Source organism: Festucalex cinctus, chromosome 5 (genome assembly GCF_051991245.1).
Source record: "Festucalex cinctus isolate MCC-2025b chromosome 5, RoL_Fcin_1.0, whole genome shotgun sequence".
NCBI lineage: Eukaryota > Metazoa > Chordata > Actinopteri > Syngnathiformes > Syngnathidae > Festucalex > Festucalex cinctus.
The window spans coordinates 6,025,833-6,042,791 of record NC_135415.1 but is presented as its reverse complement, the minus strand read 5'-3'; the positions used below and the strand labels follow the sequence as shown (position 1 = coordinate 6,042,791).

The 16,959-nt window shown below is 39.4% G+C and overlaps 1 protein-coding gene across 1 annotated transcript in view; it reads left to right on the top strand.

The window, feature by feature from the left end:
- The window catches only part of pole (polymerase (DNA directed), epsilon), a 32,093-nt gene extending 15,937 nt beyond the window's left edge, over positions 1–16,156 (top strand). Inside the window, exons 29-48 of the mRNA XM_077522707.1 lie at positions 1,230–1,439; positions 1,511–1,723; positions 1,827–1,970; positions 2,051–2,191; positions 4,630–4,783; positions 4,884–4,990; positions 5,140–5,316; positions 6,691–6,914; positions 8,528–8,748; positions 8,836–9,040; positions 9,116–9,289; positions 11,873–11,998; positions 13,013–13,145; positions 13,232–13,430; positions 13,685–13,816; positions 13,907–14,100; positions 14,180–14,380; positions 15,258–15,383; positions 15,651–15,740; positions 15,820–16,156. Coding sequence (XP_077378833.1) covers positions 1,230–1,439; positions 1,511–1,723; positions 1,827–1,970; positions 2,051–2,191; positions 4,630–4,783; positions 4,884–4,990; positions 5,140–5,316; positions 6,691–6,914; positions 8,528–8,748; positions 8,836–9,040; positions 9,116–9,289; positions 11,873–11,998; positions 13,013–13,145; positions 13,232–13,430; positions 13,685–13,816; positions 13,907–14,100; positions 14,180–14,380; positions 15,258–15,383; positions 15,651–15,740; positions 15,820–15,942 — 3,294 coding nt within the window. The 3' untranslated portion in view covers positions 15,943–16,156. The remainder of the gene's footprint in view (positions 1–1,229; positions 1,440–1,510; positions 1,724–1,826; positions 1,971–2,050; positions 2,192–4,629; positions 4,784–4,883; positions 4,991–5,139; positions 5,317–6,690; positions 6,915–8,527; positions 8,749–8,835; positions 9,041–9,115; positions 9,290–11,872; positions 11,999–13,012; positions 13,146–13,231; positions 13,431–13,684; positions 13,817–13,906; positions 14,101–14,179; positions 14,381–15,257; positions 15,384–15,650; positions 15,741–15,819) is intronic.
- The last annotated feature ends 803 nt before the right edge of the window (positions 16,157–16,959 follow it).

Below are 16,959 nucleotides of genomic sequence, written 5' to 3'. Positions count from 1 at the left end.
GTTGTGCATAATGTAAAAAAACTGAATAAAGTAAAGAATAAAAATGATGGTCATTTACCTTTTTAACTGCTGTCCTCATCGTTTTTGCCCTCTTTGGTTCATGTTCCTCTTTCTCAGAAGTGTTTTTTTTTTTTTTTTAACAATCCTTCGTAAATGTCCAAGGCAAACATCATCTTAGTGAGCAAACGCCCGACTGGTGAACACTTTTTCCGGACGATTCTTTTCAACAAATTCTGAAACTTCTTGGAAACTTCCGGTATGGCGAGGCATCTTTTTTTTTTTTTTTTTTTTTTTTTTAAAAGGTCCGTCTCGTCGCAATTAAAAACTTACTGTGCCTTCATCAATCACCAATTGTTTGAATTTTTGCACAAATTCGTTGGCCGTTAGTTCATACATTTACGAAAAACTATCGGAACACCTCATGGGCCGCGGGATGAATGATGAGGACGCTGTATAGACACCGATCTAGTATACGCTCATAGATACCTATGGTAGAGGTTCCTCTTAGCCAATGGGATGCCAGAACGATGCACAAACACCGATCTAGTATTTACGCTCATAGGAACCTATGGTAGGAAATAGCCATAGCCGAAAGTATGTTGCGTTCGGTAATGTATTTTTACCTTTCATATCTAGAAATTTATTTCGTAGCAAGAGGCAATATTTTCCCGTTGAGGCGTTTCGTAACTCGAAAATTTCGTATGAAGAGACGTTCGTAAGTAGAGGTTCCACTGTATTTTGTTTAAAAAATGAAATAGAATGTGTTACATGAAAAAAATGCTGTTTTTATTTCCCCAAATATTTAAAATAAGCACATTTTAGAGCTGTAATTTTAATACTTTAATATTTTTGCTCATATCGGCTCACACCTATTAGTAAATTTTCCCGGTGTGTCTGTGAAAACTGCTCCTTGCTCTGCAGTGCGTACACATTTAGACCAGACATGCTGCTTGGTGGTAAACCAGAAGAGCTATTAACAAAAAGATTTTTGTCATCCAGCATAATAAACATATCCTTTAGGTGTACATATGACTGTTATTATAAAATGCAAGTAAATTAATGTAAAATATCGGGATACGTATCGCCTTTAAGATCATGTATTGGGTTACATTTGTATCGCGATACGTGTCGTATCGTGACCCCTGTATCGTGATACGTATCGTATTGTGAGGTTGGCGGCAATACCCAGCCCTAATTATTATTATATATTATATGTTTTTTTTCTTCAGGTGGCTCATCAGCTCCTCGAGGGCCAAGCAGTTCCCGATTTGGAGGACTTTGGGATGCCAGCGAAACCTCTGCAGCCGGCCATCCTCATCAGCACCAAGAGGAAGCGAGCTTCTCAGGGCGAGGACAGCCAGGTGGAGTCTCAGGATCTGGAGCTTACCCAATCGTGGAGAGAGGTTTTGGGGCCGCCGCCACCAATGGGCAAGACCAAGGTAGGCAACTGGTTGAAATGTGATCGATCCAGAAGAAACTTGCTTTGATATTAGCGTCAAATGACTCCTAGGAGGAGCGTCTGGTGTGGTTGCGTTACCATAAGAAAAAGTGGGAGCTGCAGATGAGGCAGAGGAAGGAGAGAAAGAAAAAGAGAAGACTGTTGGATGGAGAAGCGCAGCCTGTAGGCGGCGGAGTGATTAGGGATGGCCCCACCACAGGCCTAGGAAGTTTCCTCCGCAAAACGGCTCGCAGCATCCTGGACATGCCCTGGCAAATTGTGCAGGTGTGCATAAATGACCTCAGCAACACCACCCTTTTTTTTTAATATCCCACTATTTATCCATTGAGTAAAATGATGATTAAAATAATACATCTGATACTTGCAGATTGCAGAAACCAGCCACCCTGGTCTTTACAGGTTATGGGCTGTGATTGGAAACGACCTCCATTGCATGAAGCTCAACATTCCTCGCATCTTTTATGTCAACCAAAAAGTCCCAAAGCAGGAGGAGGGGCAAACATACAAAAAGGTAAACAGTGAGAAAGCTGTTTTTTTTAAATTATTATTTTTTTTTTTAATTTTAAGCAAATTGTTTGTGTGTTGCATCAGGTGAATCGCATGCTCCCTCGCTCGAACATGGTGTATTACCTGTACGAGTACTGTGTGCCTGAGGACATGTACCAGGAGCACATTAACCAAATCAACGCTGACCTCTCGGCCCCAGACATTGAAGGGGTCTATGAAACACAGGTGACATACTGCCAACTTTAGCCACAATAATAATACAAATACAAATACACATTCCAAATCATCACGTTTTCTTCTACAATTCAACATTTTTCAACTAAAAAGTCGCCATTCATTCAACATTATACATTTACTTTTGAAATTCAAAACTAATAATTCAGTTCATCTTTTGAAGGGTTTAACTTTTCAGCGTTCCAATACTTCACACATAACAAAAAAATGAAAATGTTTTTCAGAGTAGTTTTCATTTTAAAACAAATCATCAATTATCCACCTCTATTTCTACATTCATTCACTGATTCACACAATTCCAATTTCAACACACTCCAAAAATTCATGCTATTCGGAGCTTTGAAATTTCAATCATTCTGCACATTCAATTCACCTTGGGACAAATTTTCAACATGCCCACAATTCCCACTTACCAAAATTCTGAATTTTCACCAGTGAAGTACCCACAAAAAATACGCATTTTTTTTGTTTTTCTCCTATAACGTCTACATTTTTTCTCACTGATTCAAACCGTTCTAATTCTAAACTGTTTGCTCTTATTCCTACTGCATTTTTTTATTTTCAAAGTAAAAGCTAAAAATTTTTATTTTTTTTCTCCGAAAAGTTAAAGGCACTGTCTGCCAGTTTCACTCTGGAAAAGGCACTTTTTAAATACAGGATTTAAACAATCAAACTACTTCTCAATTTACAGATCAGGGCTTGTCTTAATTTCTGTTGGTGAGTTTGTCCTAAACCCGCACCCCCCCAGCCTGTATTTTACCATTTTGTGTTTGTTTTGTAAACAGTGGGACGTTTCTGTGGGAAGACAGTATTTACAACCCTCCAGCCAATCGCAGAGCGGGGGGGGGGGGGCGTGTCGCAAACGGGGCCGGGCGAACGTGTCAGCTGCGTGACGTCACTCCCGCGGCAATTTGAAAGCACGCACATATTTTTTTTTTTGCCTTCGCTCACTCATTCACACACGTAAGCTTCTGTGAGAAATGAACAGAAATGAAGACAAGCTCTGATCTGTAAATTGAGAAGTAGTTTGATTGTTTAAATCCTGAATTTAAAAAGTGCCTTTTCCAGAGTGAACCTGGCAGACAGCGCCTTAAAAAAAAAAAAAAAACTGTCAGACTATTCCAACTTTAAAGGGATACTTTACTTATTTAGCCATTTGTGGCAGCCAAACATTAATATTTTACCTAATAATAAATTTCATATTTTCATTATTTTTCTTGTACAATTAGTACCTTTAAAAACACATTTCGCAACTTGATGTCGACTGAAAATTACATCACAAGGGCTCAGGTAACCAATCACAGCTCAGCTTGTGAATGTCACATGATCAAACCTAGAAAACAGGTGAGCTGTGATTGGTTACCTGAGCTTTTGTGATGTCATTTTCAGTCGACAGCAAGTTACAAAATTTGTTTTTAAAGGTTCTAAATTGTACGTGAAAAATAATAAATGTATCAAATTAATTATAGACAAAATAAAGTATTAACTTTTTATTGCTATAATGGGTTAAATAAGTGAAGTATCCCTTTAAACTATCCCAATGGCTTATTTTTTTTCAAAATAAAAGCAAAAAATTGCGATTTTTATTTTCATTTTTTTTTCTAATTTTTACGTTTTGATCTCTTCAAATTGTTCTTACTTTAAACTGTTCAATTTATTCCAACAACTCTTTTTTTATTTCAAAATAAAAGCCAAAAATTAAAGGGATACTTCACTTATTAGCCCATTATAGCAATAAAAAGTCAATATTTTTTCTATAATTAATTTGATACTTTAATTATTTTTCACGTACAATTAGTACTTTTAAAAACACATTTTGCAACTTGCTTTCGACTGAAAATGACATCACAAGGGCTCAGATAACCAATCACAGCTCACCTGTTTTCTAGGTTTGGTCATGTGACATTCACAAGCCGAGCTGTGATTGGTTATCTGAGCCCTTGTGATGTCATTTTCAGTTGACAGCACGTTGCAAAAGGTGTTTTTAAAGGTACTAATTGTGCATGAAAAATAATGAAAATATGAAATTTATTATTAGGTAAAATATTAATGTTTGGCTGCCACAAATGGCTAAATAAGTAAAGTATCACTTTTAATATTTTTTTTCTCCTCTAATTCCGCCAGTTTTTTTTCACAGATTCAAAACATTCCAACTTGAACATGTTGCGCTCATTCCAGGTCATTGTGTATCAATCCATGTCATTCAATATAATTCCACATCGTTCAGAATCATTCCAAATAATTCCACAATTTTTCATTCAGCCTCTCAGCCTTCACTCGCAATTTCTCCAGAAATTGCATCCTCTAGTCAAATTAATACTCTTGTCTGTCACTGTTGTGCACCTGTGCCTAATGGGGCCACTTTGAAACAGATGTCATTATGAAATGATAAAAACAATTGCATTGCATTTTGATCCTCCGTCTTTCAGGTGCCTCTACTCTTTCGTGCACTAGTGCAGCTCGGATGTGTGTGTATGGTTAATAAGCGGATTGGGAGGGATCTGGCTGGCAGGGAGGCAGACACTTTTGATCTGGAGAATCTGGATATGAGGTCTCTGGCCCAGTTCAGCTACTTGGAGCCAGGTATGAGCATGATATCAGCATACTGTTTTTGTGTGATTTTCAATTGATTGTCCAACAGTCGCTTCATGTTTCTTTGTTGTGTATTTTTTTTTCCTTACAGGGAGTGTTCGCCATATGTATCTTTACCATCACAGTCAGGGTCACAAGGCCCTGTTTGGCCTTTTCATCCCTTCTCAGCGCAAAGCCAACATCTTTGTTCTGGACACTGTAAGAAATAAACATTACTATATTGTTTACTGCCATATTTCCGTCATCAGTTATACTGTAAAAGAGCTTTAAAGTTACATACATGACTGCCTTGTATTCAAGAGCGCGTTCGTCCCCTGTTTTAGCTTTTTCTTTCCTTTCCTATGCAGGTGCGAAGCAACCAGATGCCAAATCTCAGTAACGTCTACACTGCTGAGCGCACTGCCCTGTTGGAAAAAACAACAGAGGACCTTCTGCCTCCAGAAAAACACAATTTTGAGATTCGGGCTGAAAATGATGTGAAGGCTATCTACCGTGCACTGCAACGTACACTTCTGAGCTACAAAGTAAGAAGAAAAAAAAACACATTATCCACACTGGTATGATATTAGGGATGTAACGATATCCGAACATCATGATACAATATTATCACGGTATGAAGGTCACAATACGATAATTATCACGATATTGTGGGGGCGTTGGACGATATTTAAAAAAGATCACAATATTGTAAAAAAAAAAAAAAGAGCTCATACTAAAAAAAGCACAATATTGTGCTTTTGTACATAACAGCAATGCATATAAACCACCTACAATCTTTAATAACAATATTGAGGCACTTACTTTTTAATGCAAGCACACATTGATCGCTTCACAAGCAAATTAGGTTCCCCTTCATCTGACAATTAGCATAGATTTTAAACAAAAAAAAGAAAAACAAATTTAACCATAGAAGGCCAAAACATCCCTAATGAAAATTAAATTGCACTAATAAACTAGCCACTAGAGGGTGCTAGAACTGCACAAATGGAAATCAACCAGACATTTTTTAAATATTGTGTACATGATGCCGACGATATTGTGGCAGTTTTAATATCACGATATCGCCCTTATCGTGACATCCCTATATGATATGTTAGGAGTAGGGCTGGGTACTGCCGCCAACCTCACGATACGATGTGTATCACGGTACAGGGGTCACGATACGATACGTGTCGTGATACATATGTATCCCAATACATGATCTTAAAGGCGTTACATATCCCGATATTTTACATTAATTTACTTGCATTTTATAATAACAGTCATATGTATACCTAAAGGATATGTTTATTATGCTGGATGACAAAAATCTTTTTGTTGGTAGCTATTCTGGTTTACCACCAAGCATCGTGCCTGGTCTAAATGTGTACGCACTGCCGAGCGAGGAGCAGTTTTCACAGGCACACCGGGAAAATTTACTAATAGGCACAAGCCGATATGAGCAAAAATATCAAAGTATAAAAGTTACAGCTCTAAAATATGCTTATTTGAAATATTTGGGGAAATAAAAACAGCATTTTTTTCATGTAACACATTCTATTTAGTTTTTTTAAACAAAATATAGGAAATTGGTACATTAAGACATGTGCCATGTTAAGTTTATAAGTAAATAAATGTTGACATTCTTCCTCTGCTTTAATTTTTCTGAGCCAGGATACAGTGTCCAATCACTGGTGAGCTATTTTTGCATTAATTGAAGGCAATTAACTTCAAACTGTATTTTTTAGGTACAATGCAAGCTGCAAAGGCAAACATTAACTGCCTATTTAAATTTAACGAGCAATATCGATTCTGACGCCTACGTATCGATACGTGTATTGTTATGAGGCCTGCAACGATATATTGCCGTATCGATTTTTTTTTAGGAGTCTTCTAATGTGCGTTTATTTTTTGTTTAGGAGGAGCGCCGGGGGCCAACCCTCATCGCAGTGCAATCCAACTGGGAGTTGCGACGGCTGGCCTCAGGCATGCCAGTTCTAGACGAATTCCCCGTCGTGCCGGTGCACGTTATTGACGAGATCAATTACAATGTGCTGGACTGGCAGCGGCATGGCGCCCGGCGCATGATCCGCCACTATCTCAACCTGGACAGCTATCTATCACAGGCTTTTGACATGGCTCGGTAGGTAGCATGTGCACTGGAAATGCTGCATCCATACTTCTTGGGGCACAAAAGCCATACGTCGGCTAACTGGTTCATCCCTGCTGAAGCATTGCACAATGTCTGCGTTATAGTTTATTGCATGTTATTGGCTTTTTTATATATTTATATAATATTCTATTATATTACATTATCGAATTTTAAAAAAGACTTGAAAGCACCTATGCATATAAGCTGTAATATTAATTGTAATCTACTGTATTGTTATGAAAGTCAGTCAAACACACAATTTGTCCCATTCACATAATGGCAAAATTCATATTGATGCTCTTTAGATGTTACTTTAAAGGGACTCAGAGACATTTTCAGCCAAAAAAATTTAATATTTTGTCTATAATTAATGTGGTAACTTCATTATCTTTCATGTGCAATTAATAGCTTTTAAAAGGGATTTTTTTTCTACTTGCAGTCGACTGATGATGACATCACCTGTGCTAAGAAAGTAGGTAACGGCCAATCATGGCTCAGTTTGCTGACCAACCCCAGAAAACAGGTGATCCTTGATTGGTCGTTACCTACTTGTACATGAAAAATAATGAAGTTATCAAATTAATTCTGGACAAATTATGAACTTTTCACTGAAATTTGTTCAATGAGACAAGTATCTCTTTAAGTTGTACTCTGATAGTTTTTTTTTTTTTTTTTTTTAGTGCTGTCAAAGTTAAAGCGTTAACTTTTATTGATTAATCACAAAAAAATATCGCATTATGTATTAACGCAGATGAGATTATCCTTTACCTTGACAAGCGGATGGTTATGTTAAAGGTAGCACAGGTTGTGTTTGAGCAATAAACATAACTACAAGAATTAAAGTAAAGCATTGAATAAATGTTTGTGTATGACATTCATAATATTTATGTCAAACTACTGCGGTCATTTTTTTTAAGTTATTCAAGTAATTCAATTTTTAAAATAAAATAAAATAGGAGGATGAGAGTGTACAGCGGATCAAAAATGTTGAAGACGTCCTCATAACATTACATGTCGAAAGAATTAACAAATTTTTTTTTTTAATGTTTTAAGTGTCCCAAAGACTTATCTATACTTTTTTTTTTTTTTTTTTTTTTTAATGCTAGAGCATACAGACGGCTTTGATGCAGCCTCTCAACTGCAAAGAACGGTTGCAGAAATGGTAGTTATTACTCAAACGGCCAGCAGGTGGTAGCAGAGCAATGGAGATCAACCAAGGCCATCTAGAAAAAAGCTAAATTACAGTACTTAGAATTTTAAATAGATTTGTGAAAATTGATGAAACTTAGCTCTCTTCTAATGCTAATTGCTGCAAAACGGTAACAGATAGAAACATACTTTTTGTCCTGATGAAAGAAGAGACTTTAATCTTTCTTTTGATAGGTTCCATGCTTTTATAGAAATTGAACACAATATTCTGTGGGCCTTGCAAAATCAGTCAAAATTCAGTAAAACAGCCGGGAGCGAACGGGATTGCTTCTGTGAAAATGGCTGGGAGTAAATGAGTCAATCAAAATTCTAAGATGATTAAAAAAAAATGACACCTGTAATTTTTTTACAATGATGAAATCTGAAAATCTGTCCGTCTTCTTTCCCCATTTCAGGTATTACCACTTACCAGTGGGAAACCTGCCCCAGGACGTGTCAATTTTTGGTTCCGACTTGTTCCTTGCCAGACATCTGCGAAAACACAATCACCTGCTCTGGCTTTCTCCCACCGCAAGGCCGGATCTGGGGGGCAAAGAGGCTGATGACAGCCGCCTGGTTATGGAAAGTGATGACCGAGGCTCTGTTGAGATTAATGCCCAAGGATGCTACTCCACAGGTACTTCAACGCATGCATAAACCTAATTCTGGAATCGAATGATTAGATAAATCTCAAATACAAATTTACAAATGTTACGTCTTGCAGTGTGTGTGGAGCTGGACCTGCAGAGTTTGGCCGTGAACACCATCCTCCAGTCGCAGCATGTCAATGACATGGAGGGAGGAGCCAGTCTGGGGGTTAGCTTTGATGTGATCCAGCAGTCGTCTTTGGAGGACATGATGTCTGGAAACCAAGGAGCTAGCTCACTAGCTAGCTATGACGAAACAGCCCTCTGCTCCAACACCTTCAGGTACATACATTTAAAACCACATGCGCTCGTTTTGTTTTTGCACGCTGCTCCGATAATTTGTTTTTGCATGATCAGGATTTTGAAGAGCATGGTGGTGGGCTGGGTGCGAGAGATCACGCAGTACCACAACGTGTATGCAGACAACCAGGTGATGCACTTCTACCGCTGGCTGCACTCTCCCAGCTCGCTGCTCTACGACCCGGCTCTGCACCGCACCTTGCACAACATGATGAAGAAGGTCTTTCTGCAGTGAGTGATGTGACACTTTATATTCCTTCCATGTATTACCTTGTTTAAATACTGTATATGGACGGCCAAAACTGCCAACATAAATAAATAAATGAATAAATGAATAAATGTAAATTAAAAGATACAAAATATATAACTAAAAAAAATTACTCATTTGCCCCCAAACACGTATAAATACGTTCTATTTTAAATGTATGAAGTGTCCCAAATATGTATTTAAGTATTTATGTTTGTTTTTTATGCTAGCTAGAGCATACAGAAGGCTTTGATGCAGCCTCTCGACTCCAGAAAACGGGTGGAAAAAATGGTAGTTATTACAAAAACGGCCAGTAGGTGGCAGCAGAGGATAAGAGATCAACCAGGGCCATGATGAAAACAAGCTGATTTCCCCACAATTTCGAACCAGATTTGTGAATAATGATTAAACTCTATATTTCTAATTCTAATTGCTGAAAAACGAAAATAGATAGAAATGTACTTTTTTTTTTTTTTTCCCTGAGAGAAGAAACTCTAATCTTTCTTTTGGTAGTTTTTTTATAGCAATAGAACACAATATTCTGTGGGCCTTACAAAATCAGTGAAAATGGCTGCAAGTGAATTAGTTAAATAGAAAAAAAAACAATATACATGGAAATAAAACAACAGAAAACATGCATAAAAAAAATAAATAAAGGTAAGAATAAATACAAAAATAATGTAAAATAAAAAAATAAAAAAATAAATATAAAAACGGTCATAAATCTATAAATGCAATTAAATATTAGTCAATAAATATGCCTTGAGTTGGACTATTCGCCATTGCAAATTGCCTTTTGACAGTGGAGGCTTCTCTCACTCGCACCAAGCAGGTCGGCTAACAAAGAAGTATCGACCGACGACTTGCATGGAGAGCTCCAACAATGGACGACCAACTTGTCCACTGTCACCAAAACATGCGACTTGAATATCTAGTTGCTCGACAACCTCACACGAGTTCCTGTAAACAACAAGGTCCATTGTTTCATATGCGTGAATCCTCAGCCTTTGCTGTGGCACGTCTGACATTGACAAGTTTGCATTTTTGTATATATTTTTTATTTATTTACATTGATATTTTTTTTGTATAATTTTTTTTAGTTACATTTTTCATGTCCATTTTTATTTTCACTTTAAAGCAGCTATATGGAAGATTTAAAATTTCAAATCGATAACTGCCACCTGTGGCCGAAAACAAACTGCACGCTCGTACACGCTGCGCGCACTCGTACGTGCACGACCTCAATAGTGAAGACTGGGCTCTTCATATCCAATTAAACTATGTTTTCAGAGGTAAGAAGTTTTATAATGTTATACAAAGCTGGCCACTTCACGGGATGAGACTCTCGATCCCCACTAAACAATTGATGTCCAAGGGACGTGCAGATCATATTGCTTTAGTCGGTCGAAGTCCAGTCCTGTGCTGTACTCCAAAACGATGTGCAAATTACGTCAATTAATTGGACCTCATTCCGATGTTAATATGCAGTTACATATTGTAGTCACCCCGCACGACGGACGTCAACCTGATTCTAGTCATTATTAGTGTATGTCGCCCCCCGGCTAGCGTCATTGTGCATGAGCCGAAAGGTGGGCTGTCATTTATGGAAATTGACGATTGTGAAAAACATATAGACCCATTCACTACTTAGTGTGATATGGCCGTGAATGTTATCGCCATTCAGTAGTACCGTTCACATTCCGTTAGCATAATGTAGCTACAATAGGCTGTTTTCACGGAGGAAAATAAGGCGACATTTAGCCTGATTGAAACGCCGCGGAATGGAACGTCTGTTCTTCATAAAGTCATTCTGTTCTATTACATTCAACTTTGCCGGCCCTTTCACGCTAAATGTTGCCGTCCACCTCACTTTCACCCCAATAGTTACGACCGAGAAGTGATCGATCTTGAGGTTACTGCTATTTGAAAACAACACATTTTTTTTCTAAATGTCAAGATACTCGCTTCTTACCTTTTGGAGTAGAAAGCCAGCTGTGAATCAATTTTCTAATCCAAGTCCGATCTCAACTCTCTCCACCGCTGAAATGTCAAACCAATGTTCACTCTCGTACTTGCCCGGCGTCGGTCACTATCAAGTTTTGATTTTTTTTTTTTCGTGGCACTTGACATTGTTTTCATTTTTTTTTTTTTTTTAAGCAGCCTTCCGCGGAGTAACAGCGGGTGTCTGGGGCAGCGAAAATCTGTACTAGTTCCGTCTTCGCGACTACAGGAAACAACTGACGAGACCGTGCATGACGTCACATCCCGCAGACAGAGGGCGGGAAATTCGAAGGATTCGGACCAGACCCTTCCTAAATAATATTGGCCAGAGGCTTGTAGGAGTACCCATTGTGAACAGCTAAGATGTTCATCTACTAATTAGAATATGTTTCAGTCATAAATGGTCAAATAAAAAAGCTATTGTTAAGATTTTTTGGGAGGAAATCCTCCATATACTGTAGTAGCTTTAATGTATTTATTTTGGCATTTTTGGTCCTCCATATAAATATGTAAGTCAGTCAGGTTTTGATTCATGGCAGGAAGTTTAACACACTGTTGTCTGAAAGATTGATTACAGAGTTCAAGCGTCTCGGCTCCACTGTGGTGTACGGAAACTTCAACAGGATCATCTTGTGCACTAAAAAACGGAGGATAGACGATGCCATTGGATATGTGGAATACATCACAAATAGGTTGGATATTTGTCATCTTTATACCATACCTTTGAGAATGAATATTAACTCATTTGCTCCCAAACACGTATAAATACGTTCTATTTTCAATGTTTAAGTATCCCAAATATGTGTTTATACATTTTTTTTATGTTTTTTTTATTTTTTATGCTAGAGCATACAGAAGGCTTTGATGCAGCGTCTCAACTGCAAAGAACGGTTGAAGAAATGGTAGTTATTACACAAAGGGCCAGCAGGTGGCATCAGAGTATAAGAGATCAACCAGGACCATGTTGAAAAAAAGCTCAATTGCTCACAATTTTAAATAGATGTGTGAATAATGATGAAACTTAGCTATATTGTAATGCTAATTACTGCAAAACGGAAAAAGTTAGAAATATACTTTTTTTCCTGATGAAAGAAGAGATTTAACTGTTTTACTGTGACACGTTATCAAAAAAACCTTTAATATGATCATACACATCATCCTTGGAAAAGTTCAATTTCATCAGATTTCGTCATGTTTCATTGTAATTTCATACACCGGCAGTCCATTGAAAAGAGATACAATGCTGCCATCTGCTGGCCATAGTTAGTGAGTGTTTTTGATTCCACAACCTATTGACCAGCCAATGCTGCACTAAGATGTTGCACTGTCCATTCATTCAAAAAAACAAAAACAAAAAAACATAGTTGACATCATTTAACGTTTATGGCGGCATATATCGTGATTTTGGGAATCAATATGAAACGGTTTTGGCAGTCAAAGAATTAATCTTTCTTTTGGTAGGTTACGTGTTTTATAGCAATAGAACACAATATTCTGTGAGCCTTGCAAAATCAGTCAAAATCCAGTAAAAAAAAAAATCCAAAGCTGGGAGTGAAGGGGATTGCTTCTGTGAAAATGGCTGGGAGTGAATGAGTTAATTATTGCATCATCCTTCGGGGGTCAGCATCTCACTGTACTGTATTTATATCAACTGTGTGGGTGCATGCATTGTAACCAACCACAGACTGTCTAACTGTGTCTTGCAGCATACATTCCCGAGAAATCTTCCACTCTTTGTCCATCTCCTTCTCCCGATGTTGGGAGTTTCTACTGTGGATGGATCCAGCCAACAATGGCGGCGTGAAAGGCAAACTTCCATCCAGCGTCTTGTATGGCGAGGTCGTTCAAATGTTGTCTATTTATTATCGATGTTTACTGTTAAGCATACAGACAGCTCATTGCCACTCTGGATGGATGTTTCTTAGGAAGGAGTCAAAGCAAAGAAAAGCACAGAGATAGATGAAGATGGCAGTGAGGATGAAGAGGATGAGGTGAATGCTCAGGAAGATGAGGAAGATGCGGGGGCGGATGAGGTGGAGAACTTGATTGAGAGCAACTGGAATATCATGCAGTATCTTCCGCAAAGTGCCTCCTGCCAGAACTATTTCCTCATGATTGTGTCAGGTGAGTCCATAATCAAACTAACAGTGGGTGTACACTTGCTTATTTTCAAATTCACCTATTTGCATATTTCTTCTTAGGAAACTTACTATCTGGTATTTGTTGAAATAAAATTAGTGTGAATTTATTAATAATGTAAATGGAGTGTTGGAGTGTAAATTAATAAATGCTGAATTTTTGGTAGAGGTCATACAATATCCATACATATTTGTACCATACATAATACAGCATTTCTCATCCCTCTACTTTCTCCTCAGCGTACATAGCAGCAGTTTACCAAAGCATGAAAGAAGAGCTGAGACGCAACACACCTGGTGCAACCCCAATCAAGAGACGAGGCGCCAGCCAGATTTCGCAGCAGGCAGTTGGGGATTTAAGCGCCCTTCCTGGTAAAATGATCTTTACTGAAAAACAATACCTAATGTTATGATGTGACCTTATATTTAGATCTCACACATTTTATTAAATCGCTCCTTTAGGAATGATCTCGTTCTCCCAGGAGTATGTGTCCAGCGAGTTGACACAGAACATTTTCACGATTACACAAAAAATCCAAAAGAAGGTGACTGGTACCAGGAATGTGACCCAGCCCTCGGAAATGTTCCCGGTCTTGCCAGGCTCACATTTGACACTAATCAACCCAGCTCTGGAGTTTGTCAAATATGTCTGTCAGGTCAATACAAATCAAGAGAAATGTGACCTCAATGTTAAATTAGCTGATTAATTTCATCCATCCTTTGTTGTTTCTTCAGGTTCTCTCACTAGATGGCAACATTGTGAACCAGGTGAACAAGCTGAAGAGGGACCTTCTCCGCCTTGTGGATGTGGGGGAGTTCTCGGAAGAAGCCAATTTCCGTGACCCCTGCAACTCATACGTACTGCCCGAAGTTATTTGCCACAACTGCAATTTCTGCCGTGACCTCGACCTCTGCAAAGACCCGTCTGTGGCACAAGTAAGCCAGCAGAGGCGATGAGGTGTCATGAGCGACATAATTCAGGATTAACACTCACACTTAGTGCTCAAAGTCCGTGTATTTGAGAACAAATCCTGAATGATACGTGAGTTTTTGAGTAGTGCGCGTGCGAGCCTTTGAATATTGTGGATGAGTGGGTGTGAAAGCATTTGAAAAGTTTAAGTGTTTAACTAGTGCGTGTGAAAGTGTTTTCACATGCACTAGCCGAACGCTTTCGCGCGCACTAGCCGAACGCTTTCGCGCGCACTAGCCGACCGCTTTCGCGAGCACTAGCCGAACGCTTCCACGCGCACTAGCCGAACGCTTCCACGCGCACTAGCCGAACGCTTTCGTATGCACTAGTCGACCGCTTTTGCACGCTGTCCGAATGGTTTCTCACGTACTTGCCGAACGCTTTCGCACGCACCAGCCGAACGCTTTTGCACGCACCAGCCGAACGCTTTTGCACGCACCAGCCGACCGCTTTCGCGAGCACTAGCCGAACGCTTCCGCGCGCACTAGCCGAACGCTTTCGTATGCACCAGCCGAACGCTTTTGCACGCACCAGCCGACCGCTTTCGCGAGCACTAGCCGAATGCTTCCGAGCGCACTAGCCGAACACTTCCGCGCGCACTAGCCGAACGCTTTCGTATGCACTAGTCGACCGCTTTTGCACGGTGTCCGAATGGTTTCTTACGTACTTGCCGAACGCTTTCGCACGCACTAGCCGAACACTTTCGCACCCACTAGCTGAACGCTTTCGCACGCAATGTGAGAGTTAATCCTGAATTGTCTCGAACGGCACCTCATAGTTAGTTCTCCTGCTAACCTTTTACTTGGATCGACTATCATTTTTTATTTGATTCTATTTTGTCAGGATGGCGCCGTTGTGCCCCAGTGGTTTTGCTCAAACTGCCAGGCCCAGTACGAGACTGAGTCCATTGAGATGTCTTTGGTGGAAGCCCTGCAGAAGAAATTGATGAGCTACACGTTGCAGGACCTGGTGAGTTAAAATAGCCGCAATAATAAAAATAGACAAAACTACTGCAATATCCAGAGAGTTGCTAGGTGATCACTTCAAGTCCCTCTTTTGATAGAAAATGTAGAATTAGAATCAATATGACATCTTGAGAAGGAGAATCAATAATGTGGTTAACGGTCTTCTTTCAACATCTGATTGTGTGCAACGTTTCAATCAGTCATCATTGTACTGTATGTGCTCTTTTTGTGTGTGTGTGTGTGTGTGTGTGTGTGTGTGTGTGATGATTAGGTTTGTATTAAATGTAAAGGAGTGAAGGAAGCCAACATGCCTCTTTACTGCAAATGTGCTGGAGACTTTGAACTCACTTTTCCAGCTAAGGTCTGTGTTCCATTATATCCATCCACTATGTTTTTTGTTTTGTTTTTTTAATTTACATATTCTCTCTTTCCCTCCAAAGAACTTCTCAGAGCAGGTCTCAGTGTTTCGGAACATCGCTTCCCACTACAACATGAGATTTCTGGAGGAGACCATTGACTGGTTGATGGCGATGAGTCCACAGATGAGCCAATGTGCTTCTTAAAGGCGCAGCTGAGATTGATCACTGTCATGTTAGAATAACTCAATCACTTTTGGTGATTTGTTGCTTAAGTGTGTGTTCATTGTGTACACTGCTGTTATCTTGTTATGGCTTATGTGCGCTGTAGATATGCTTAGACTCTCATTAGTGGGAGTTTTGAAATATGTATACATATTAAAATGCTGAATGTAAATAAATGTTTTTACTGTGTAAGATATTCCATTGATGCAGTAGTACGTCCTCTCATGGTACAAAAATCCATCCATCCATTTTCTTGACCGCTTATTCCTCACAAGGGTCACGGGGGGTGCTGGAGCCTATCTCAGCTGGCTTTGGGCAGTAGGCCGGGGACACCCTGGACTGGTTGCCAGCCAATCGCAGGACACACAGAGACGAACAACCATCCACAACCATCCACACTCACAATCACACGTAGGGACAATTCGGAGCGCCCAATTAACCTGCCATGCACGTCTTTGGAATGTGGGAGGAGACCGGAGTACCCGGAGAAGACCCACGCGGGCACGGGGAGAACATGCAAACTCCACCCAGGAAGGCCGGAGCCTGGACACGAACCCGAACCCGAGTCCTCAGAACTGGGAGGCGGACGTGCTAACCACTCATCACCGTGCCGCCCGGGGCAAAAATCAACCTGTACAAACACTATCTGCCGCCATCACAATTACCAATACACTGAAATAAGGCCGGTATCTGCCCAATAGCGATACCTGGCAGCTAATAAAAATGTTGAATTTAAACAGCATTTTTGTTACAGAATAAAATTGGTGTAAATATTGACTTGCCACACATGAACCACAGATGGCTTACTTTCTGCTCACCATCTTACCCTTTCTAAAACAAATGTAAGAAAGCACTAGATTGTCCTTAATGGCTAATAATAATAATAAACAATGCCTATGACTCCCACATTTCACATGTGTTTCTTCTTTTACATACGCACAAAGATTGCTGAATTTTCCCCAACTGAAATGATCTTTCACCCAGCATAGCAGAAATGGA